The 25,415-nt window shown below is 47.8% G+C and overlaps 2 protein-coding genes across 4 annotated transcripts in view; both read left to right on the top strand.

The window, feature by feature from the left end:
• sns (nephrin adhesion molecule sticks and stones) overlaps positions 1-25,415 on the top strand; it is a 62,089-nt gene that overhangs the window by 13,534 nt on the left and 23,140 nt on the right. The window contains exons 2-18 of one of the 3 annotated variants that reach the window (XM_086838298.1): positions 1,651-2,004; positions 8,804-8,956; positions 10,946-11,119; positions 12,911-13,064; positions 13,540-13,676; positions 15,652-15,819; positions 15,927-16,058; positions 18,856-18,992; positions 19,658-19,811; positions 20,117-20,254; positions 20,588-20,752; positions 21,172-21,450; positions 21,528-21,809; positions 21,877-22,300; positions 22,486-22,652; positions 23,497-23,685; positions 24,608-24,757. In XM_086838298.1, the coding sequence (XP_086694424.1) occupies positions 1,651-2,004; positions 8,804-8,956; positions 10,946-11,119; positions 12,911-13,064; positions 13,540-13,676; positions 15,652-15,819; positions 15,927-16,058; positions 18,856-18,992; positions 19,658-19,811; positions 20,117-20,254; positions 20,588-20,752; positions 21,172-21,450; positions 21,528-21,809; positions 21,877-22,300; positions 22,486-22,652; positions 23,497-23,685; positions 24,608-24,757 (3,357 nt within the window). The remainder of the gene's footprint in view (positions 1-1,650; positions 2,005-8,803; positions 8,957-10,945; positions 11,120-12,910; positions 13,065-13,539; positions 13,677-15,651; positions 15,820-15,926; positions 16,059-18,855; positions 18,993-19,657; positions 19,812-20,116; positions 20,255-20,587; positions 20,753-21,171; positions 21,451-21,527; positions 21,810-21,876; positions 22,301-22,485; positions 22,653-23,496; positions 23,686-24,607; positions 24,758-25,415) is intronic. The other 2 variants (XM_086838296.1, XM_086838297.1) reach the window with 2 other exon arrangements.
• LOC110189668 (uncharacterized) lies at positions 16,125-17,618 on the top strand. Its single transcript, XM_020959825.2, has one exon. It carries the CDS (start codon positions 16,358-16,360, stop codon positions 17,456-17,458), a length of 1,101 nt encoding a protein of 366 aa, XP_020815484.1. The 5' UTR covers positions 16,125-16,357; the 3' UTR covers positions 17,459-17,618.

The following is a 25,415-nucleotide window of genomic DNA, read 5'->3' on the forward strand; positions in this document are numbered from 1 at the left end:
GCTCCATCCTCCAGAACGAGGTAAAAATTTACTCAACTATGAACTTAACCCAGGCCCAAAACCAAACGCATGTGTGTAAGCCGCTGTGTGGGTTTGGGGAGGGTGAAAATAGGCAAAAATTTGCGACAGGCCGAAGGTTATGTTGATCCTTGTCTGTTCCCTGTTCCTGGCAGGCCTCCCATCGTAGCCTGGCAAGGGTTCCAGCTCTCATTTTCCTTCTCCGGCTCGTCTCTGTGCCTGACAGATGCCACCAAGGCCCACTCACTCCCCAGCTCTCCCTCTGGTAACAACGAAATTTATATAAATTGCCCGTAATGCTGCTGGCTGTTCGACAGCGGGGTCCGGGGCAAATTGTTGTTGATTTTCCGCCTGTTCCTTTCACATTCTTTTGCCGAAACAAATTATGTACGAAAAAGGCAAAATAATGAAATCGTAAAGAGTTTGGCAACGAATGAGCTCCTAACCCGGCGCAGCTCTGTGATATTTTTCTTATTTAAAATTCATTCCTGTCCCCGCCACTGCCACCCATTTAACCCATCCTTCAGCCAGCTAGGAGTTCCTCCTGCCGCCCAGACATGATGCGTATGCAAATTGTTGGCCATATTAATCATTGCCAGTTGGTAGCGCCAGAGCTAAGTTTCATTTTATTCCTATTTTTCCCAAGGAAAAGGGGGAGGCAAAAGCGAACTGGCCAGATTTAAAACTGCATTTCGCTGCTTATAAATAAACACAGCCCGGGGAGGAGGGGAGCAAGAAATAGTCTCTCTGCTGGGAAATTTATGAAAGCGCGAATAAAATGCTCGTTTCACCGGGCAAAGGGGACGGTTGGGAACAACTGGGAAAGTGGGAAAAACTGGGGAAACTGGGAAAGTGGGAAAGCGAGCGAGAGCTTAACTGTTTTGGGGAGACACCAAAAAACAAGTGCAGCTGCCTGACGACCGTCGCGTTAAATGCTTTTGTTGATTTTAGATGCGCGACTTGCCCGGGAAAAGCCACCACCTCTCTGCCACCCCCACACCCCCCGACAATTTCCCTTTTGCCTTTCGCGGCATTTAATAGTTTCGGCGCAAGAAATGAACTCTCCACAACTGCAGCAGTCTGCAATGTGTCTTGGCAAACAGACCAGGACAGGGGACTAAGGACAGCGGACTCGGATGCGGACCACACCCACAATTGGCTTTTGTGGCGCGGCAAAATGCGCTTTTTCGTTTCGCAGGGGGCAGGGTCCCCCGGAAAATGTGTTTGTTTTTCATTAAAAAGAGACCAGACCAGAACCAGAACTTGGTTCTGGCCAAGCAGAGTTCTCCACTTTTTATTTTTCGTAGACCGGAGCTCCCGCTGAAAACGGTCAAAGTTCGGCCCTGGGCAAAGAGAGGACTTTGTGGAATGTCCTGTTTTATTGCGGTCGCCAAGCGCTTTCGCTGGCCTCGGGGGGCATCGGGGATCGCGCTCTCTCTCTGACTTTGAGTAAACACATATTTCATAATTCATCATGCGGCTCGGCGATAGAAAGTCACGTTTTTAATAGAGGACCCAACTTGGGACTTAGGGACTCACAGACTCACAGACCGGAGACAACAAATGGCCGCGGGTACAATTAATTAAGTGCATCGCTAATGAATCACTCTTCTCCTCCCCATTTCCTTTCAGTTGTCATCGTTTTGGTGCTGGTGGCTAGTCCCTCGTCCTGCCACGCCCAGCAGCAAAAGTTCCGGACCACGCCGCATGACCTGCAGGTCCTGGAAGGAGCCGAGGCCATGATGCGCTGCGAGGTGGCCAATGTGGCCGGCGCAGTCCAGTGGACCAAGGATGGCTTTGCCCTGGGCTTTTCGGCGGTGATACCTGGCTATCCGCGCTACTCGGTGCTGGGTGATCGAAAGCAGGGAGTCTACAATCTGCGCATCTCGAATGCCTCGATCACGGATGATGCCGATTACCAGTGCCAGGTGGGACCGGCAAGACTGAACAGCGCTATTCGAGCCACTGCCAAGCTAACCGTCATATGTGAGTAGCCTCAACTGAGATCTTTCCTGACTCTACACTAGAAAAACCCTCTAAAAGTCCTTTGAAAATTAATTAGAACTATGGCAACACTCTTCTTCCTCATCAAGAACAACGCTAGTTCAGTATTTTCCAAGCTCTCAAGTGTAAACATATCAAGAAATTTGTAGAAACGGGAAGCCCTTGAATAAAGTTCTTACACGCCCTCGCCCCCAACTGGGTGTTACCCCTTTTTTCCCGGGCTTTACACTCCCCTTTTTCTCGGGGGCTGCAATTAATTTAAGTAATAAATACAAATGAATTTGTCACCAGGGGCGCCGCACACACATACACACTGGTACAGTGGCACACATTCCGGCTGCTTCCTGCTCATTGCACCTATGGAATCCTCAGTAGTGAAATTTAAATGCGGGTCCCCATCCACATCAGCCGTCTCTGTCGCTGCGAACATTTATTGTCAGCAATTTGCAAAACAACAAACCCGGGACGAGGACGAAAACGAGGAGGACTACGACGAGGACGAGGACGAGACCGAGAATGAGAATGAGAATGAGAACAACAAACCCAGAAGCTACAACATCACAGAGCCAGTCTGAATTTAGCGCAGTTTATTGCTCCAAGGCAAGGAGGATGAGCAGGTCCTGTGGGTGGGTGGATGAGCGAACGGATCTCCATTGCAGGCAAAGCGATGTGAAATGAATTCCTTTTTGTCTTTTCGTCTTTTTGTCTTTTTGCCTTCGCATCTCTCGTTTTTGGCCGTGTTGTCCTGTTCTGTTGCATTGTCGTCTAGTAATCACTCTGCTGGCTGCGACGATGTTGCTGTAATTGTAATCACTCAAGGAATTGCGCTACATTTGATGACAGCGATTTTCATTTGGCGCGCTTCGTTTGCTCCTACTCCTCGTTCAATTGCAAGGAATTTTTCTAGAGACATCAAGGGGATCCATGGCTACCACATATCCATGGGCCAAGGACCAAGCACCAAGAGAGACACCTCCTTCCCCTAAACATTCGCACACATACGCATAACACACGCGCGCATGCCTAATGACGTTTGTTTAGTTAATTACGCGCCATGAGCTGTGACAATGCCGATGTGTGTGTGTGTGTGTGTGTGCGAAGCCTCGGGGCCAAAGAGAAAAAAAACAACATCAGCAATCCAAGAAGGAAAGATAAAGATAAAGACCCCGACTAAGGGATACCGAGTCTTTGAGGTTTTTGGTATAAAATATATTGCCTACTTCAGGGAGTTTTATTAGGTAGCTGCAAGCATAAAGGATCTTTGAAATTGTTATAGATAGATTTATACATATTTCAGTAAGATAAATTCATATTCCCAAGTAATTTTACGTTTTTAGTTTGTTTTATCAGCCAAGAACATTATTCCTAACTTCCTATAAAGTTATATGATTTAAGAAGAGTTCTTAATGCCCCAAGAAGATATTCACAAGGTATATTATATGCTAATTGAATGGTTTGACATTTCATAGGTATTATATAATCTTCACTAGTCTAATATACCCCTTCTCCTTGAAGGGTAGCATGTGTAAAAATAAAATAAAGTGCGATGAAGGAAAAAAACCGAAAGCCTACAGGGCCCTAAGGCTGCTGCAGGAGTTGGATCCTCGGCCAGGCTTGTTAGTGCCTCGGAGTTGTTGCTGGCGCGACGAAAGGTCGCATGGCATGTTTGTCATAATTGCGGATACTTGTGCGATTCCTGCCACACCCAGCAACACTCCACAAGAGCCCAAGACCCACACCCTCCACCACCTTTGTTCTGTAATGGAATCTTCGTCTCGGTTTTCTCCATTTCCTCACAGCAAATGACATGTGTCTGTCCTTTGGACCAAGGTATTTGGGGGCTGAAGGAGAGAGCTGGGTGGGCTGTGCGTGTGTGTGGGGGTGTGGCACGTGCGACATTATTGCTGCAATTAGCCAAAAGGGAAATGTGGACAAATGCGTAATAATTCAATTAAGTTCGAATTACATTTATTTGATTTATTCCCCATAGACTAGGAATTTTGCGCCATTTATCTCCCATTTCAGGCTCAAGAAATTGTAGTGGGATAAGTAAGGAAATAATAATAATTAATATCAATATTTAAAAGTGAAAAGGAGCAAGTTCAAGACTTGGATATAGTAACTTTTAAAATATTAATCAGCTTAGTAACTATTTATTTAGCTATTTATTTATTTATAAATCCCTCTATCTGCCCCATCTTTGGCATTTCTCTGATTGCAATTGCCGCTTGAGAGATACGATTTAATTAAAACTTTTGGCAGAAGGTCTTTTTAAAAATTAATACCACTCACCTCTAGTTCGGGTCAAATTAAATTTTCAGACTAGGTTACAAAGTTTTTGCAACCATTACGCTGCCCGTGCTTATGTTAAAGTTCCAAAAATATGTATTTCACATACCTGCTGCCACATAGAATACCTGTACATATAGTACATAACGTACATATATGGGCAACAATAAACGTGAGGGCGCAATTAGATTATAAGTTTGGCAAAGCAAAGAACTTTGGCACACAAAAGTCCACGTGCAAATTTATGGAAATTCCCAGAAATTGTTCGCATGCCATTAATTTTGAACCGAAAAAAGTAAAGAGGGAATATAGTAAAGCGAGCCAGGAACACATATGCCGCAAGGCGACTGCAAGGTCCATGTCCATGTCGGAGTCCGAGTCCTAGTCCAAGAGGCAAAACTTTTCACCGCTGGCTGAACGTAATAGAATGGGACTGGGAATGGGAATGGCAATGGCCAGGAGAATGGCAAGCACTTGCTGCAGCCACCTTCGAGCGCTTATAAATTTTTGAATACAATGCTGCTCGAATTTAAGTTGGACCTGCGCTCTCCTTTCCGGCCAATAGACGCACTTCATTGATTCTCGAATGTCCGCACATTTTTCAAAAACACACTGCCACCCTCCTCACTCTCGCTCGGCCTTTGTAATTGAAGTGCAAATCAGGAAAGTTTTCGTCTGCCGGGGCTTTCTCCGGAAAATATAGCCCGACATTTGTTATGTGAGGCTGACCTTAAAGTCACTGCCACTGCCACTAGCGCCTTGGGTCGCACTCCGGCTCTGACTGGTGGCTCTGCTTCTGATGGCTCAACTTACATCAGAGCCAGTTGCTCTCTCTCACTCCGAGCTCTCCGAGCCCGAAAAAAATGGCCAATTCCTGCCTTCGCCTTGGATTTGCTGGCTGCTGGGGAGTTTAGAGGAAGGGCTGCGAAAGTATTCCGGCGCATAAAACTTTTATGAGGCGTACTATTAGTGGGTTAGCCGGGGTGTCGTGCCCCCGGGTGGCAGCAACTGCCGAAAGGCTAAGGGAGGGGAGCCACAGTCCCTAGTCCAGTGTTCCAGTGTTCATGGCAAATTGCACTTTGTGTACTCGCTTGCCAGGATTCCAGCTAGCTCCTCGCAGGCAACTGGAGATGGTGCTGCGCTGCTGCCAGGACCGTTATTGCAGCCATTGTTGCATAAATTATTTGATGCCAGCCAGCAGAGCACTCAAAGAAGCGGCGACTGCACCACTCCGGGCACCCACAACGCCAACCCATCTCTGGCATCCACTGTCATGTGGGGGAGGTGGCGGCGCGGCTTGTGCATAAAATTTAATCAACATTTAACCTTAACCAAAAGCCGCTGGCTATGGCCAAATTTTGCACCTGACAGGACAGGGAAACTAAACTAGACTTTGCCTTGTAATAGTGAATATAATGGCAGTAACTAGGGACTACGAAATACTTTCCTTTGAATAGTAACATCTAATGATACTATCGATCAATATAACAACAAGTTGAATTACACCAAATTATATGTTTCTACTCGAGTTTAACGCTGTGCATCTTGTTAATAAAGAGTCTCTCGCTCTACCTAGGTAAAACAAATACTGCTTCTGCTTTGATTATTTATATTTCTAACGTACATTTCCCCTTCAGCTTATTGATAGCTTTTAAATTACTCTCTATCGATTTCATTCAGTCTAAATTTACACCGACTTTTTGGCTCTCACGCAGCCCTTGGTTGTTCGAGCCTTTCGATGTCCTAAGTCCTCCTTCAATCTCTCCTTGGAAGGCGGCTTTACCTCACGCTCCTTCTCGTTTGTCAATAATCAAATACAATATGCATACCAATCAACAATGCACATACCTCACGTTCCAATCCATGTATATATATACACACACACACACTCTGTGCGGATAAGGACATATATATTGTAGATGTATAGACGCAGGATGGCAGGCCACGCTTTGGCATAAATCGAGTTGCATTTGCTGGGACTTGGCGCTGGCAAAAAAATAGAAAAAGAAATCATAAAATGTGCATATATTTCGCATTTTAACTATGCAGCACGCGCCATGTCCCTGGTTACCCCACAGCACCTCCCCTCAAAGTCCTGCCACGGTGTTCCAAATATTATGAATTTTCAATGCACGTAACGCCCCCAAAAGCCCACGGAACCATCAGCCATATAGCCGGCGGTGCCACGGCGACACCAATTTCGGCACACAAAGCCTTTAGTCAAGGTTGCTGGTTCTGGCGCTGCTGCTGCTGCTGCTGCTGGATGATCTGGGTTTGCCATTGGCATTTCCTCAGGCAGAAGGACTTTGCCTCGGTGCGGGGCACAACAAGCATCCCATTCCGTTGCAAGGTCTTCCTGAGCTGGAGCCTTAGCCCCGGCTCGAGGCCGAGTGAAAAATAAATCGAAAAATTTGCCGGGACAAGAGAGAGACGTTTTCTTTTTGCTGCTACCAAGAGAGGTGGCGAGTTAATTAAAGGACAAAAGCTGGAAAAGGACACTCTTCTCACAGAGCTCTGGTTGATAACTCGGAAAGCTATTATGTCTCCCAGAAGCACTATTAAATTATTTAATTATTATGCATTAGACTTGGAAAAGAGCAATAAGCTAAAGTTTTCTCTCTTTATTGTTTAAAATAAAGTAGAGTACATTTGATTTTAGATTCTAGAATATTAATTTAAGTCTCATTCGAGGCTCTTCTATTAAATTGAAATTATGAATAGGCAGACTTAATTGAATTTTCAATTATAATTATGCATTTGTACTTGTTTTTTAAAACTGAATGAAATTACACAGTTCAGAGCTTACCCCCGCAGATTTAAGACAAAGAGCTCGAATTATTTTTAATATAAATTGCGGACTAAAATTATTCGAATTAATTTATAATATATATAAACCCAAACCCAAGGCTTCTCTCTGAAGGACAAAAAGATTCCGATAGGGGAAAATATGAAGGGGAACTGCTGCTGATTTCGGAATTTCATTTATTTATTTGATTTGTGCATAATAATTTGCGCAGCCTGCGGCGATGCTAAACTAAACACAATCAGGGTAAGGGGACACCGACGGTGTTGATTTCATTTGTGTGGCAACAAAACCAATTACCTCTACACGGTGAGGACTACGCTGTACGCAGGACGCAGGAGGCAGGACCCAGGACCAGACATTGCTCCCCCCCATGCTCAATTTTTATATATCCAGCAGGCACCCGGGGACTCCTTGCGCGACATTAAGCATTCATTTTGCATGCAACAACTTCTGGAGGAGTTTGCGAAGCAGACGGCAACATATGTTGCATGTCAAATGCAGGACTCCCTAACACAATCCCCCGCCCAAGGAGTTGGGCTTCCAGCAAGACGTAGGCTCCCTCTCCTCCGCTTAGTGCTCTGGCAATGGCAGCCAAACTCCTTCAGGTGGCATTAAAATAATGCACACGTGCACTTAACTTTATCCACGTTCCTTGTTGTTTGTTTCGCTGCACGGGCTGGCCCCCTCGTGTTGTGTGTTTCTGCAACTGCTGCATTCATATGACGCCCTTAGCCGCCCAGATGGTGTCCCTGCCACCACCCACTCGGCAGCACTCGGCACCACCCAGCACCGCCCGGCATCACTCAGCCATTGTTTCGCCGCGGCTCGTGTATATTTCAACAGTTTGCCAAGGCAAGTCGGCTCGGGTGCACTCCACATGCCGATTCCCCTCCCGCACATTCGTCCTCTTTGGCGCAAATATTGAAACTCATATTTGAGCACATTAACGAGGCAACTGCCACACTAAGAGAAAAATATGAGTTGCTTTATACATTGTAGTGCTAAAGAGTCATGCAAAACAGTTGAGTTTCCTTGGAGAAATCGTTTCTATAGATTAAAATCCCTCTGCCTCAACATTTCCTTTAAATTTCATCCTTAAAATTAAGTACATTTTTAATCCCGTTCACTTGAAGTGAGTTTATGTTGTGAAAAGCCAAGTGTATATGCCTGGTATTAACTCAAATACTCTGAATGTCTTGTCAATATTGGTAAGTTATTTTCTCTGGGTGCAGCGTGCAGCAAGGAGAGACCAACAAAGTGGGTGGTTAACAAGGATGGAATGCCGCGTTCTTGGCGCATTCCTACCCAGCTGCAGCAGGTCCACCTCCTGCTCCACCAATCCCAGTTGCAGCTGCTGTTTCTGTTCCTGTTCGGCCATTCAACCTGGGCCTTCAACAACAATGTCGTTGTTGGTCGTCGGTCGTCTGCCGTCTGCCGTCTATCGTCTGACGTTGCATACACAGCGTGCATTAGGCAGTGCCACACCCACCGGGAACGAACAGAACAGAACGCCCACAAATGCCCTGTAATGCCATTGTGGCCCATAATGAGCAAAGCTTCCCTGTCAGCCATTAGCTTTTGTTTCGGCCTCGGAATGCCTTAGCTCCCTTCTAACCATTGCCAGCATCCTGTGTGCGTCCTCTAATATTCCCCCCACTCTATTCTCCCTCTCTCTCTCTCTTTCAGCTCCGCCAGCCTCGATCGAGATCAAAGGTTACAGCCACAATTCCAAGGTGGAAGTGCGCGAGAACCAGGACTTGCAGCTCAAGTGCATCGTGGCCAATGCCAAGCCGGCGGCCCAAATTGTCTGGTATCGCGGCAATGTGGAGTATAAGCCAGGTTAGTAGCCAACTAAGTCATTTACCTTAATGTCCATCCAAGCAGCAGCATCCTTGAGGGGGAAATACCATCGTGATGGCTGATATCACGCACCTGTCAGCGAATGCGAATAAAACGCTTACATCGGGATGAGTGTGTAGGTTCGAGATTATGCGCCTTTGGGAAGGATATCATTGCTTAAGAGAGGAACTTGGGAGATCAAAGCAAGTACCACCTCACTTTAAGACACAGATTCCAAGTTGCTTTAAAGGAATCAAGAGTCAACGAATTCCATCAACTAGAAACACAAATAATATTAATAAAATTGCATAATAATATTTAATAAGAAAAGCTTACTGCGCTATTCAGCTGTATTAAATGGCCTAAAACAACGTAGGCCAAACACGAACATAACAATATACATTTTCTGTTGGAGGGCATTATGCAGAATACAAAAAGTGTAAATGGGTTTTGGCCCGGTCTCCTTTTTCGCTGGGATAAGTGCGGATAAGGATGGTTATGGGGGGAGGGGGACATGGATACGGATGCGGATGAGTCGAGGCCCGTGAAGGACTCGGACTGGAAGTCAAAGGGAGATGGGCAAAGTGACGCCTGTCAACCGTTTTGGCCATCGCACATGTGATATGATAGGAGCGGGTATGAGGAGGCTCGAGCAGGATGGGATGACAGGGAAATGGACGTCGACTTTCGGCTTGATGACGGTGCTTAAATAATAATTTTATACTCCAACAAAGCGCCGACTGTCGATGTTCGGCCCTTATCTGCTCCAGCTCCTGCTACTCTGCGGTTCGCTGTCCTGTCCAGGATCCTGTTAGGACCTCGTGTTTGTGCCTTGTCATTTAGCCGCTTTTGCTGTTGCCGCTCCTGCCGCTGGCGGGCAGTCAGCAAATTGGAAAACAGCGCTGCCGCTGCTGGAAAATATGGAAAAATGCAAATGTCAATGGGTGGAGAGCCCAAAAAAGAAAAAAAGGGAACGGCGTTTAGCCGCCTTCACGACTTTTAATTTTTATAATGATTATGGCACCCCCATACACACACACACAACACACCAAACGTGCATGTGGGTGTCCCTGGGTCCTGGCATTGCCCCTTTTCCGGGTGGAGACTCGACCCGGCTCCCTGCTTCCTGCTCCCTGCTCCTTTCCGCCTGTCATTTGGCGAGTAACGAAATCATTTTAGCACAACTGGCGCGTTAAAAATGCTTAAAATGTGAATCGCACGGAGACGGCGACGGCAACGGCAACGGCCACGATGATGATGGAAATTTTTCGGGTAAACATACATACATATATATAAAAAACAAAAACGAAAACACCGAAAAAACACGGTTCTGATGCGGAAGATTCACCCAAAACGGCGTTAAAATGTAGGAAAATCCGCAAGGAAATGTGGACAGCGGAAGGAAGCTGCATGATGAATTATGTTTATGACGCAATATGTTGCGGCAGGGACTCGGGCCGGACCCAGTGCCTTCCCCTGAATCCGGAGTCCGGGCTTTACGACAATGGCCAGTTTCTGTTGGGTCTTCTTGTATCATTTGCAAGCTGTCAGGGGCGTGTGTGTGCCGCAGTCGGTGTGTGTGTGTGGGGACGCGTAAATGGCGGTTAATGTGGGCAGACGGCCATCTTGGTGATTACCCAAGGAATGGGGATAGTTGGGTGGCACTGGAGACCGAGTCTCGGAGACTGGGGGAAGGCACATTTTTTAGGCGCAGATGAGGCCTCGTTCAAAATTTATAACTGAAAATGATGTCACAAAATGGTCTTGCTGGTGCGGAATTGATGGGAGTTGTGTCGAGAGTTATATCCTTAGGCATTAAGGATCAAGCGATTGAGAGGGCCCAAAACTTGTCACGTCTAAAGCAGCAATTAAAGTCTTGTGTTGAAAGGAAAACTCTTAAATATAAGCTGGGTGCTTATACACCTCTTACTTGCCTTCAACTCGTTTTAAAATATTAATTAACGATTTTCCCTTGCCCTTCTTTTCCAGAGAAACGCGAAGATCAAGTGGAGGAATCAACGGCCAAGCGGTTTACCACCACCTCGAGCCTGAAGCTGAAGCCTGGTCCCGATGACGACTACACGGAGTACACGTGCCAGGCCAAGCACAAGGCTCTGTCGCCGGACATGCCCATGCGGGCCACCGTTCAACTGTCCGTGTTGTGTGAGTAGCTTCTGAGCCTTTACAGCAGCCGCCATCTGTTTGCCGTCCATGTCCAACTCCATCCACCATCCACCACCCATCGTCCTCTGTGCTATGTCCTGGGGAAGCAAAGACTTCCACCAGGTTCTGGTGGGCCACGTGGGTGACCTCATTAGCCGGCTCAATTTGCGATACAATTGAACGTGCGTGCTTGCGTGGGTGTGAGAGTGAATGTGAGCGGGTGGGGGAAGTCCCCAATGAACGACAGGCGGCGGCATTTGGTATTTGGTGCACTGAGAGAAACTGTAAAGTGTTAATTTAAGAGCAAAGTTTAGAATGAAATGAATTTTAAATATTTCTATACTCCCATCTAATTAAAAACTTAATTTCTCGGATTAATTTTAACCGTCATCAATTTTGTAACATTTGTAACCATCTCATCTGCAATTTGTTTCGCTCAGTGCATGCCATGAATTTTTTGCACCAGTCTCCATCGGCCTGACCCGATGCGGATGCCATTTGCCATCACGGCCGCTAATTGCGCGATTGGGGCGCGTATTAATTAGTTTTTAAATTCTAATGTGCCGCACAGCTGCCACTGCAAATGTGGATACGGATGTGCGGATCCGAATGGGAATGGGAATCGGAATCGGGATCGGCACTGGGATGCTGCAGGGGAAGTGGGACCCAGCGAGCCATTACGAATGCCAAAAGTTCTCTTATTGATTGTTTGCCGGTGGCAAAGTGGCGGATGGTGTCGACGGTGGCCTCCGTCACAGGGAGGCTGGTGGCAAGCAAGCAAGCAAACGAGCAGGCGAGCACCTGCCCTCCAGTGGATCCACCTGCACGCACATTCAAATTAATTATGTTTGTTATTTATGCATAGGCAGCTGGCAAATGGTGGCCCCAACTGCCACAGTTCGTTGGCCATTTCGAGTGCTCCTCGTTGCGATGTAATTGGTGCACAAAAAAAAAAAAAACAGGAATATATGCACGAAAAATCGAGTTGCGCTATCTGCGAATGGCAAATGGCAACGATATTTTCCCCTGCTTTTCATTTGCCCTTCCTGCGGGGGCTTAATTATGGCGCTATTATTGCATCCTCGCGCCGAGACTCGCTCATCTCGTGCCTGCAATATTTCAATGATTTTAATTTAATTTTTCGTTGCATGCCTGCAGGGGCAAGCGTCCTGCGTGTCACTGAGCGAGTGTGTGCGTGTGTGCGTGCCGGAAAGGATACGATTGTGCATGTGTGCGTGTGTGTGTGCTTGGCAGCTTTTATGCTTCACCTGATTGCTGCTGTTGATTCAACACGGCTGACCGCTTATCAAATTCTGATAAAGAAAACGCATTACAGGCTAGTACGCTTCAGCGAAACATTTATGGTACCGGGCATCGATCAAAGTCGGATAAGCTTTAATGTGCTCCGGGGGGTCCATTCTAGTAAATAACCATTTCCAAATGTATTTAACACGCTCTGGCTGTCTGTCTGGTTGTTATTCCCCCTTTTTAACATCTTTTTTTGTTTGCGGTATTTTACACTATTATTAATCGCCCAAGGGCGGTGCCCACAACAAGTGAAATTACCACGCCCCCCTCCGGAATCGGAAAATAATGCATATGACCACATAAACGATTTGCATGCAAACACTTCAATTAAAAACAGCACAGCATCACAGTTGCAGGTCGCACTTTACTTTAGTGTAAATTGAATTTATTTGCGGACAACCGTTGCCATTAAATATGCGAAATGTAAACACACACAGCCAGGATTCAGTTTTCAATGGAGTTCTCCTCATTCTAATCCCGCAGATCCACCGGGGCCGCCCTACATCGAGGGATACTCACCGGGCGAAACTCTACGCCGCGGTCAGACCGTGGAGCTAATGTGCAGGAGTCGAGGCGGCAATCCTCCTGCCCAGCTCATCTGGTACAAGAATGGATCCCAGATACGCATGGCCTACAGGTGAGTCAACTATAAATATTAATAACTCTTTACAGGAGGAAAAAAAATCTGAAATATATAATTATTATTAGCTGATTAACTGCAATATTGCCGCAATAAGCAAATGTCAGTCCAGAATCCAATTAATATTTATTAATTAGTGCAAAACAGAGTTGAAAAGCAAACATAAATGGTAATATGTGTTTTCAAATAAATTAGCTAACTCTTGTCAGTATTTTTGCGAGTTTTCACTGCCAAAAGGTCAGACATACTACATGGAATATATATTTTTTTGTACAAGACAAGACTTTTCCATTTCAAATACAAGGACAGCCGACTTTTCAGCCTTGAACTTTTGCGAGAACTTTTTGTGCATAATTTATGAATGCCTAAAATAAATATAATGGATTTTAGATGTGAAAGACTACATTTTTTCAAGGCAATTACTTAGCTCACCGATTTAATTTGTATATTAATTCTTCAATTTTATTTCCAGGACCTCGGGCCGCCTGTCGGAGAACATCTATACCTTCACCGCCGAGGCAGGGGACAACAAGGCCCGTTTCCGCTGCGAGGCCAGCAACGTCATGTCGCAGAATCCGCTCAAGGCGGAAGTGGAGCTGTCCGTGCTCTGTAAGTCGAGGCACTGCCTCCAATTTGAGCCGCTTAATTGTGCGCTGTTCATATTTATATATGCAGCTGGGAGGGACTCGACTGAGTAGCATATCAGGTTCAATGGGCGTCTAGATTACGGGCCAGGATGCGGGATGATAGCATCGGATAGTTGAGAGAGCAGAGAGCACTCGGAGATGTGGGGAGTGGGAGATTGTGTCAACAGCCTGGGCCTGGGCCTGGGCTTGGCTTGGCAGCGAATCCCACTTGGCATGCGAGGCGGGAACATCTTCCACTACCCCCGAAAGGCTGCTCGCTGTTGCTTTCTTTCGCAATTAAGCTTAAGTTTGCACTTTGAAAGCCTCTCCAGCCTGCGCGTCCCACTTGGCTTTGTCAAATCAAGCAATGCAAATTCTTTTCAAGTGCCAAATAGCGCAGCCACTCCTCCTCATCCTGGGCCTCCGTCCCTGCCCGCTGCAGCTTGTTAGAGTTACAACAATTGCAATCAGGCGCACAAAGCCGACGGTGCCAAAGTCGTTAGCGACACTTGGACGGACGGACGGACCAGCTCCGGCGAACATTTGCATGCCACATCCTCAGTGCCTCGTATCCTTGCTCCTCGTGGCTCCTCTGCTACTTACGCTCATGTGTCTAACATGTAAATGGATGAGGCGGACGCCCAACGCTTCGTATGCGCGATATTTAAATTTCAAGTGCTCGGCAGTCCGCTGAAATTGGCATCTTTTACCTGAAGCAGCAGTCTTTAAGAGCTTGGAATGTGTGCACCTTCTCCACCCTTCCATGGGGCGCACAGACTCCTCCTACAGTTTATGCGCATACCAATCAAAGCGCCATACAGGTCAGGCCTGCCCACTCGGCCCCGTCTTGCCTGGCCCCAATAAGTATGCCACAGTGAGTGGCCAGCACAAACGGCAACATGGACACACACTAACACACGGCACACGGCGAGAAAAGCAGGATTCCTCGGATTCCTAATTCGAAATCAATTATTTAGCAGGTGGCATTGGCAAAAGTCTCTGGAGATTGATTGGGCAAGCCCCATGAATAATTGCTGTCCTGTCAGTGAGCTTAACAGAGTTTTCCATTCCTTTAGAATCACGTACAACTCTCTACATCATATTCAAGTTTTCAAATATATCAGAGCTAAAGATTAATCTATATATTCTCTTTAAGGAGTTAAAGTGAGAGCGTTGTTACATTGTTAAAAAAGAACCCTTAAGAAGTTATGACTTTTCGCTCTGTGTAGCAGATAGATATCAGATGTGGCCTCAGATGGCGACCCGGGCTCTTAGCACACGCATTATTTATGTATAACGAATGTGGAACAACAAAAGTGAAGACGTAGCAGGAATACATTCGGCATCAGCATTCTTTTTGCCCCCTTGCCAGGGAGTGGGTACGTTCCACGGAGTGTGTTTGTGCCCAGAATGAAGATGTATGCCTCGGACGGACCGACGAAAGATGCGAGAAGTTAAGAATTCATAATGTTTATTTATATGCGAAACATATCGAGTCGAAAGTTTCCCATTCGTATTCGTATTCGTATTCCTATTCGTATTCTTATGCCCAAGACTATGGCGAATGGAGAGCGGCGAACGCTGCGTATGCGTAATATATGCACTTATCCATCAAGGGAGCGGCAGCTGCAGCTGCTCCAGCTGTAACTCCACCTCCAGCTCCAGCTCCAGCCACTCCGCTCCGATGGCATTAGGTAATAGCTACGCAGACGGACGGACTGTCAGTCACTCAGTCATCATTTGCATGGCGGCGGCATCAGGAGCCGACATGCCTCCCCAAGGCTATTACGGGGGTATACCTACAGGGATAGAATGGTAGATGGCACTCCACCCAGAACCTACGACTCCTTTGGCCACAGACCTATTACATATTAATGCCTCCTTCATTATGCGACGTATGCGCCAAGTAACCAGAGTCTCTTCTCCATCCATCCATCCATCCATCCATCCATCCGCAGTTGCACCCACCCATGTCACCGTGATGGGACCCACCGAGGCGCGCGTCGGCGATGTGGTGCCGCTGACATGCTCCACCGCGCCATCGAATCCGCCCGCCGAGATCAAGTGGATGGTGGGCGGACGTCAGGTGCGCAATGCCACCTCAAAGACGATTGTCAGTGCCGAGGGTAAGTGCTAGCACCCGGTACCAAATGGCCAGCAGTGCCCTCCGAGTGCCAGTGACATAATCTCCCGCCTAATCCATTTCCATCTCTGTCTGTCTCTGTCATCGCAGGCGGTTGGACGACCAGCTCGAACATCACCGCCACCGTGGAGCCCAACAAGCGTTCCCTGGTCGTCATCTGTCACGGACTGAACATGCAGCTGACCGAGAACGTAGTCTCTACCCACACCATCAACGTGCTATGTGAGTATCCCTTCCCACCTGTTAATATATATTTACCTTAGTACCTCGCCAAGCTGGGGGAATTCAATAGATAGGGTTTTTATGTTATATTCTTAAAGGGAAATCATTATAACTATCCGTTAATCCGTTTATCCTTTACGTAATACAAAGATCCTTGATAGCTATTTCCTAGTAGCCCTTGTGCTCTCTTTCGAAGCAGACTCTCGTCAGCTTTTTACTTTAGTTTTTATTTACACAACATTTCGATTCGAATCGTTCGTGGAAAATTCTCAATTTGTTTTATACGTATATCCTCTGTCATGGCTGAGTATCCCGTCTGCTTGTCCCAATCCGCCAGAGAGCTGGCCCAGCTCACGGTGGAGGAGGTGCAGACCGCCGCCAAGGAGGTGGTCAAACGAAAAAAGGCGGCCAAGGCAGCCGATCATAACCCACCGGGCGGAGACATGAGGAAAAAGATGTGGCGCCAGCACCGGTTGCGCGTCAAGGACGCCGTCAGCATGGTGGACGCCGAGCCACCTGGCTTCCAGGCGGCCCGCATCACCGGAGTTAATAATTTGCGCGTTGAGGCGGTGGTCTTCATGCAGCGCACCCGGGCCAATATCCAGCTGCTGGTTGAGATCTCGCGGACGATGCGTACCCATGGTGCAATCAATCCATTCCGGTATGACGCGGTGCCCGGAGCCTCGGGCGTACCGGGGACCCTGCTAAGGATGGAGCAGCTGGAGCGGGACAACCGCGAATTTGGGCGTCGCATCATGGAGGTAACTAGCGAAGTAGACTCGGGACTGTCCTACAAGCAAACGCTGGAGAGCCGGAAGATGAAACCGCCGCCACCGCTGGAGCTGCCCGCCCAGGCGATGGCCAAGTATGCGGCCTTCGACATCCCGTTGCCTAAGTCTGACGTGGAGTTGCGTCGCCTGTTCAGGCCGAAGATATACTTTGACATTTACCTAAAGGACGCCCGGCCGCTGGGTAGGCTGGTCATCCAGCTGTACACGGAGGCAGCGCCGCTGGTCGTCCTGCAGCTGGTGAAGTCCTGCATGTGCAATCAGCACTCCAAGTTCATGGTGACGCGACTCTTTCCCAATCTATGGGTGGAAACCCATCTTCCGCTTCCCCCGGACTCACTGCTGCACCAGCCGTTGGAGTACGATGCCAAGGTGATTGACCATGGAGCCTCCAGCTATGTGCTGTCCTTCAGCAAGGACGACATCAAAGGATTCTCGCAGCACCTCTCGTTCGCAATCTCCTTCAAACCGCTGGCAGTGGTCAATGGATTGCGGGTGGGCTTCGGGCGGATTTTAAAGGGCGGCAAGATCTGTGACTGCATCCAGAGCTATGGAACCAAGAACGGGAAGCTAAGTCGGGGGCTTATCTTTACTGAATGCGGGTTGCTTTAGGCTCCCAGCGGAATCAGTTGATTTTAAATTTTGTGTGCAAAATCTGCCCTAGTTTTATTTTAGTGTCATAAATCAAACTTTGTCTCTGCCAACGCAAAAAATATTATCTGCTATTAATTATTTTTTACCATAAAATACCCTGGGGTTTGTGGGACAAAAAGCTTTGCACACTTTTTGGGGACTTTACACAGCAAACTTGATAGCCAGAGTTAAATTTTAATGGTAATAACACTATTCATTGGATTTAAATGATATTTTAACAGTGAAATCTTTAAACTTGAATAGCCTTATGTAAAATTTATGATCATTGACAAGTGTTTATTTTATAGAGAAATTATTCAAGTGTATTCCAATCAACAAACTTTTCCACAAAACCTGCGCTTGCTCTGGCTTCCCACTCTCATACTTTTCCTGATCCAAATCAAGGTCCAATTAGATGTACGCAGCCAGGACTTTGACACCACCTCCTTCCCGTCATCTGTGTCCTGCGTGACACTTCTCTGCCCGGCGACAACTGCAAGTGTCTTAAACTCCATTATCCGATGTTCGGCGTCACTCTTCATTTGACTCAATTATAAGCGAAAGCGGTGACGAAAAAAAACACACGCAGAAGAGATAGCTCGCCCGAAGGGGGAGGATGGAAATCCAGGGCAGGGATATCATCCACTCGATGGCAGGATGGCAGTGGAGGGGAGAGTTTGCTTGTGCTAAAGTTGGGGGCTTATTAATAATTGCGATTTCTAGTTCGGTTTATCCAGCTAGGCCACTCATCGCAGCGACTGCTCCACGCCTGCCCTCTGGTCCTGTCGTCGACGTCCTTTGTGAGCGCTCTCCTGCAGCGCTAATTAATTTTTTCTGACCAACATCACAGAGCACGAAAAAGCGTGGAGCCGAGGAGGCGGGATGGCGATGGGGCGGCGAGAGATTTACATTTATTACCCATACCAGCGAGCACTGGAAATGACTAACGGACCCCAAGGTAATGAGCCAGCCACCGCCCACCGTCCACCGCCAATCAAGGACGCGGCTATGTGTGTGTGTGAGTGGACGTGGTCGTGCATGGTCATGCCTTAAGGATGCGGACGCCCTGCGGATATTTTTACTTTATGCGCGGCAAATTAAATAATTTTAATTTTTATTGTTCGGCCGCTCTTGGCAGCACTCTCTCTCTCTTTCTCTCACTCCCTCGAAGGACACAGCGGTGGGTCCTAGTCCTGGTTTGGTCCTGGTCCCCATCATTTGCTGTTTTTGTTGTAGGCCATAATTTGCTGGCTCGTGGCTAAGTTTTTTGGGGCCACAATTCGTTGGCCCATTTCCCCGGCTTGGGCCTGGGCTTGGCACTCCTTTGTTTGTCTTTTTCTGTACGTTTTTCTTATCCCGCGTCCCTGCATCCACAGATCCTCCCGCGCCGCCATTAATTTCTGGCTATATAGAAGGACAAATTATCCCAGCTGGCTCTGTGCAAAAACTGCTTTGCGTTTCATCTGGCGGCAATCCGTTGGCGACGCTGACATGGTACAAAAACGACAAAAGGGTGAGTACACCGAGTTTCCCTTTCCTTTTTTTCCCCCCTCCCGTTTGCCGTTTGTTTGCATTTTCCGCAGCACACACACACAAATACAGGGAGAGAGGGCGAACGAGCACAGCAGGCAGCAAAACATCCGCAAAACAATAATGGCGCTTTTGTTGACCATTTCCGCTTCCGCTTTATGGGCTTAAAGTGCTAATGAGCCACTGCAGCGCGGTGGCTCTATTGCCATAACGATTTCGGTTTTCACACCTGCCTCTGGCCCACCACCAGTACCAGGTATAACCTCGGATGAGTCCCACTATCGTCACCAAGTTGGGATTTGAAAGAAAAGGTGGCAGTTGCTGTTGGGGATGGGACAGAAAGTCACTCGCAACCGCAGCGAGGAGCATCTGCCGGTTCAGGTGCGGCTTCCTGCTCCACCTTCTACCTTCTACCATTTCCCAGTTCCCATTTCCCATTTCCCATTTGTTGCGGTGTCAGACTCTCAGAGTGTCGGTTCCGCAGGGACTCATCTGTGCTCGCTCGCTCTCTCCGAGATTAGACGACGTTTTATCAGCGAAATTAAAATGCATCCGCCAGCTGTGCTCTGCGGAGTTGCTTTCGCTTCCGCTGAGGACAAAGACAAAAAATAACCCATCCTTATCTATTCCACCGCTTTCCGTTTGCAGATCAACTCGGTCATAAGGGCGGCGGACAAATCGGTGTCGGCCGAAATCACCGTTCTGGCCAATGTGTCGGACAATCAGGCCCAGTACCGCTGTGAGGCATCCAACAGCGCCACCGAAATCCCGCTCTTCCAGTCCACCATGCTCAGTGTGCACTGTGAGTAATTAAATTAAATTTAATATTCAATAAATTCAATATAGTACAATAATATTACAAAGGGTTATTTATTGCTATTACACTTTTAAATTTAATGTTAAGTGCAGTTCTCTTGGTTTATATAAGAAATATTTAAAAACCATTTAATTTTGCACCTGTAATTAGTAATAAATTTAATCTTTTAATCAAAATCAACCCAAGTTAATATTAAAAAGTAAAGTTGAAAGTGTAAAGCTGAATATTTACCGGCTCCTGAATCCATTCTTATTGCCCATTGGTGTATGTGTCTGTGTGTGCTCTTGCAGTTGCCCCGGAGACGGTCAAAATACGCATTGAACCGGAAGAACTGCGACCTGGCGTGGAGGCAACCATCATCTGCGACTCCAGCTCCAGCAATCCGCCAGCGAAGCTGTCCTGGTGGAAGGACGGCATCCCCATCGAAGGTATGTATGGCTCTTTGGGCCTGGCCAAGCGATTTGGCAATTGGAAGTTTGCCCATCGCAGACCCGGCATTCGCCATTCGCCATTCGCCATGGACTTGGCGGCGCCGCCAGTGCACTTTGTTGGTGCGAGGCGTTTCCACGACAACATCCGGTTCGCTTGCCAGTCACTAAAATTACGCCCCTTTCTTCTTTCCGCTCCCATTGCTGCCATTCCCTGGCCGATCCATATTCCGTATCCCGTATCCCGTCTCCATGTCCCATGTCCGCCCACCGGAACCCACCACCATACCCGCCATACCCACTGCTATTTCTCCCATTCCCTTGCATCCACAGGCATTAATAACACGTCCAAGCCGGGTCTCTGGGGCGGCACGGTCTCCACGCTGGAGTTCAGGGTAAACATCACACAGGAAATGAACGGTCAGGTCTACACCTGCCAGAGTGCCAACGAGGCTCTCCAGCGGAGCGTCCACGAGGCGGTCAGCCTGGATGTGCTGTGTAAGTACCCGGCCAGGATAATTGCTCAATTAGGCTAGCTCTGCAATCTGGCATCTACTGACATTTTAATACGCAGTCGAATCTATAAGTAGTGTCACAAAAGACCTAAGAAATAGTTTTTGAAAATATTTGTATTTGAAAATATTACATAAACTTCTTTGCGATGTTAGGAAGCATTTAGTTATGGAATATATAATGATTTACAAAACTAGAAATTATAATAAATTGACCGAATTATTATAATCCTTAATTTAAGTATATTAAAACCCCTCTTTAAATTATCCCAAAATGAACTTTGATTTCGCATAATTTCCCTCATTAAAAATATAAATGTAACAAATTCCCCCCCAAGAGATTTCTGTGCCACATTGAAAACTTGATAGAATCTCACCGTGACCCTCCTTTGAATTCAACTCCAGATCGTCCCAAGTTCGTGCCGCCGCCCTCTTCGACGGCAGTGGGCGTGGAGGGCGAATCACTGCAAGTGTCGCTCCAAACCCGGGCCAATCCCACCAATGTCGTGTACAAATGGACCAAGGACGGCACGCCCATTCCCCAGGATGGCGAGCATCGCATTTTCGCGGACGGAGGCAGCCTGAACTTCACCCGGCTGCATAGGGACGATGCCGGGATCTACTCCTGCGCCGCCAGCAACTCGCAGGGCAAGGCCACCCTCAACATCACCGTGGTGGTGGAATGTGAGTACTACACCCCTTTGGAGCCCTTTGTGCGTTTTCCCTAATCGGACTAATTTCTGGGCTCGCCCTGCATGCAGACGGAACCACCATCAAGTCCGTGTCGGAGAACATCATTGTGAATCCCGGCGAGGATGCGATGCTGTCCTGCAGCGTCGAGGGCAAACCGCTGACCGAGGAGCATGTGAAATGGGAGAGAGTGGGCTACGATATGACCGTGAAAACATCGACGACCTTTGCCAATGGCACTTCCTATCTGCACATCAAGGATGCGCGACGCGAGGATGTGGGCAACTTCCGGTGCGTGGCCGACAATCGTGTGGCGAATCCAACCAACCGCGATATCCTGTTGATTGTCAAGTGTAAGTGTAATCGAGATTTTAGGCTAACCTTAAGCTATATCTCTATCGTTCTCCATCATGTCTTCAGTTGCTCCCGAGATTGCCAAGGCACCGACGCTCCTACGTGCTGCTAGCGGCACTGGAGAACGGGGAAGGCTTCCTTGTCGCGCTCAGGGATCACCCAAGCCGCAGTTCATCTGGCGGCAGGACAAGAAGGATCTGCCCATTAATCGCACGTACAAGTATGAGGTTGAAGAGCGCAAGATTGACACACTGACCTACGAATCCTCGCTCATCGTGGACAAGGTGGCGCCAGCGGACTATGGCGCCTACGAGTGCATTGCCCGCAATGAGCTGGGCGAGGCAGTGGAAACGGTGCGCCTGGAGATCACCTCACCACCAGACCCACCGCTCACCCTCAACATCCTGAACGTTACCCACGACACCGTCACCGTGGCCTGGACACCGGGCTTTGATGGTGGCCTCAAGGCATCATATCGAGTGCGTTATAGGTGAGTGAAATTACCTTGATAATTAGAGAGAAAAATAATAGATTCAAGCATGATATCCTTAAAATCTATTTTATCCTTTTGTCAATCTGTCAGATTTGAAAAGATGTCAGTGATGTACTTGACTGACGCTAACGAAACTGCAACGCGTCACCTCTCATTTTCCATTTCCCATTTCTCATTTGCAGGATGGTCGACCGCGAGCAGTACAAATACATCGATGGGCTGCCCAATAGCCACAAGCTTACCATCGGCGGATTGCGCATGAACACGCTCTACCTGTTCTCGGTGATGTCCTGGAACGAGCTGGGCTCCAGCTCTTACCTGCCGGACTTGGCCCGGGCCGAGACTAAAGGTAAGTTCGCTCCATATTCAAATTAGCCGCGAGCGCGGCACTGACATTGATTTATGCGAGTCCGCCGTTCGGTTGGCTTTTTCGGCCACTGGATGGCAGTCGTAGTCGGGCATCGCATCCTCCTGACTAGGTGGTTGGTGGTGGTGGTGGTGCTGGTGCTGGTGGTGTGCCAGGTCAGTTGTCAGGCGGCGATTCGGCAGATTTGTGGAATTAATTAGATAGCCGGTATGATAAGCAGCTATCAGCCTAATTAGAAGCACGCATGGAATGAGTCCAACTCGCGGCAATCAACCGAAATAATTGATGAAGTGAAATTGGTCCAGACACTGGATTTGGACGGGTTTTGTATTTGCACAGCCTCGGGTTATCCAGCAGAAACCGGGAGACAAAGTAGCAAATAAATCAGCGAACCGAACGAATTTAGTTTTGGCTGTCGGAAAAATTAGTTTATGCTTAAATAAATCTTTCAAAAATGGAGCAGAAACAGTATATTAGCTATAACTGTAGATGAAACTAATCTTTATGCTTAAAGGACGGCGGATTTTCATCTAAACCTTGTATAGAAAGAATTGTTTTCAAGCACCACCACCTCCTTAGAAGCCACAGTAATCACCTAGTAGATCCTTAGATCCTTGTTTGTAAGAGCCCAGTTGAGCTGTTGTCTTATTCAATGATCTCGTCCCGACCTTCTCTTGCTGCACTTAATTGGAATTGCATTACGACCATCAACAACGTCAACGATGCGACCACCGCAAATGCCAAACACTCTCTGCAATCCCAACTGATGATACTCTCCTCACACGGACGCACTGCATCCGGGCATCCTTGGGGGGAACACAAGCAGAGGCACCGCCCCCATCGCACCCGGCATCATCACTGGGCGGCGGACCGCCGACCACTAGCCAGACGCCGCTGGGCGGCACATCGGGGATGCTTTTGGTGGGTGTGGGCGCCGGCATCGTTGTCGTCCTGCTCAACGTGTTTGTCATCGGCTGCTGTCTGCACAAACGGAACGAGAAGCGCCTCAAGCGAGGTACGGGAAACAAGGACGCAAATCGGAGCAGAGTCCTGCGGTTGTTGCTGCTGCACAAAGAGAAAAAAGTCAAGGGATTTGAACAGGAATATAGTCATCCTTATAGTTTAAGTAGACTTCGAGGATACATTTTAATCAGAGATCAGGATCTTGGAGTTCTGAACTCTGTATTCCTTCTTCACAACTTAAAGTAACTAGATCTTTCGTTACATCATTTATCTCAGTGCGTCCCATCGACCAAGATGGGGTTAAAAAAGTTCCTATCACTGGGGGCCAAGGATCGGGGAGTTGGGGTCCTTGGGCATTTGAATTTCTAATTCCCTCGGCTCGGCCGGCAGTCGCCTCCGTTATTTTCTTTTAATTTGTGGGCGTTGTCAGCGCACGTGCCCGGTGGTCAGCAATTGTGAATGGGATAGGGATTGGGACTGCGATTGCGATTGGGAATGGGCGTCGCGATGGAAACGTCACTGGGGGAAAAGGGGAAATGGTGTGGGTCTGGCCATGGGATAGCGATGGCGGCGTCGCTAATTTCATTTGCCATCACATGTTCCGGCTCCGCTTCGCAGGCTCTACGTGATTTGCGTCACTCGCTGGTCGGTAGTGGGTCTCTTTATTTGATTTCGCTGCGTGTGCTCGCCATGCCAACCGAAAGGGAACCCGCGACCCATGCTCCTGCCCCCCGAATCCCCGACAGAATCCGAATCCGAGTCCGAGTCCAAGTCCGAATCTGACCACGAGTCCGAGTTGGAATCGGAAACTGGGACGGCTCGCGTTCATTGCTATGCTCTGCAGCATTTTTATTTTTATTCCTTTTCATATTATTCTTTTTTTATTACAATTTCTCATTTCATTTCGCATTTATTTATTGTTTTATTTTTGCAACCATATTTTTTTATTCTCTTCCATGGTTCGTTTTGTCAAGGACTTGAACTGATGCCAGCGGAGTTAACCGAGGACTCTAGCAACACACCGAATCTGGTCATAATTGGCATTTCCCTGGCGGCGTTTGGCTTCCTCCTGGTCAACGCGGCCCTCGTTGCCTGGTTCTTTGTGCATCAGCGCCGCAAGAAAGGTTACTATTATTTCATGTTATGTTTATTATTACTATTTTTATTTTGGATATGTATTTTCCCGATTTTAAGTATCCTTTTATGAGCTGTTGCTTTTGCTGCTGTCAAATTGGTTGGGTTGCTGGGTTTGATTATATTTATCTATCAATTTGAGCTTGAAATGCAGTCAAAGCTGGTTAGGTATATACCATAATCCCTCCCGCCTGTAGTTCTTTCGGGCCGCCTTTGTGGATGCAGCCTCGCTAGACAATTGCATTGGCTTGCGCATGTTGCAGCGGCAGCAGCAGCAGGCACCACTTCCGTGACACCACCGGATGCGGAAGCGAGCGCGTTGTGCTGCTTCCGCTGCCCACTAAGGACGTCGACATGCATGCTCACTTTATGGAGCTCACTAAACAATTTCCTGCATACGCAGGCTTCCAGGGCTGGGGCCATATCCTCTACTCCACTTGGCCCCACTATCGCTTCTTGTAATTTCCGTGAGCCACCAATGCCAAGCGTGGCCAGGATGCAAGATCCAAGAGATCCGGGAGAGCTAGAGCCGGGACTTGCCCGAGCTAAGGCAAAAAGTCAGCAGTCAACAGGAATATAATGATGACAGAAAATAATGATGCATCCTGGAAGTGCTACCAGCCGGCAGCCAGCAGCCAGCAGCCAGCA

Source organism: Drosophila serrata, unplaced genomic scaffold (genome assembly GCF_035046125.1).
Source record: "Drosophila serrata isolate PLE 108 unplaced genomic scaffold, ASM3504612v1 contig_347, whole genome shotgun sequence".
In the NCBI taxonomy this organism is placed as follows: Eukaryota; Metazoa; Arthropoda; class Insecta; order Diptera; family Drosophilidae; genus Drosophila; species Drosophila serrata.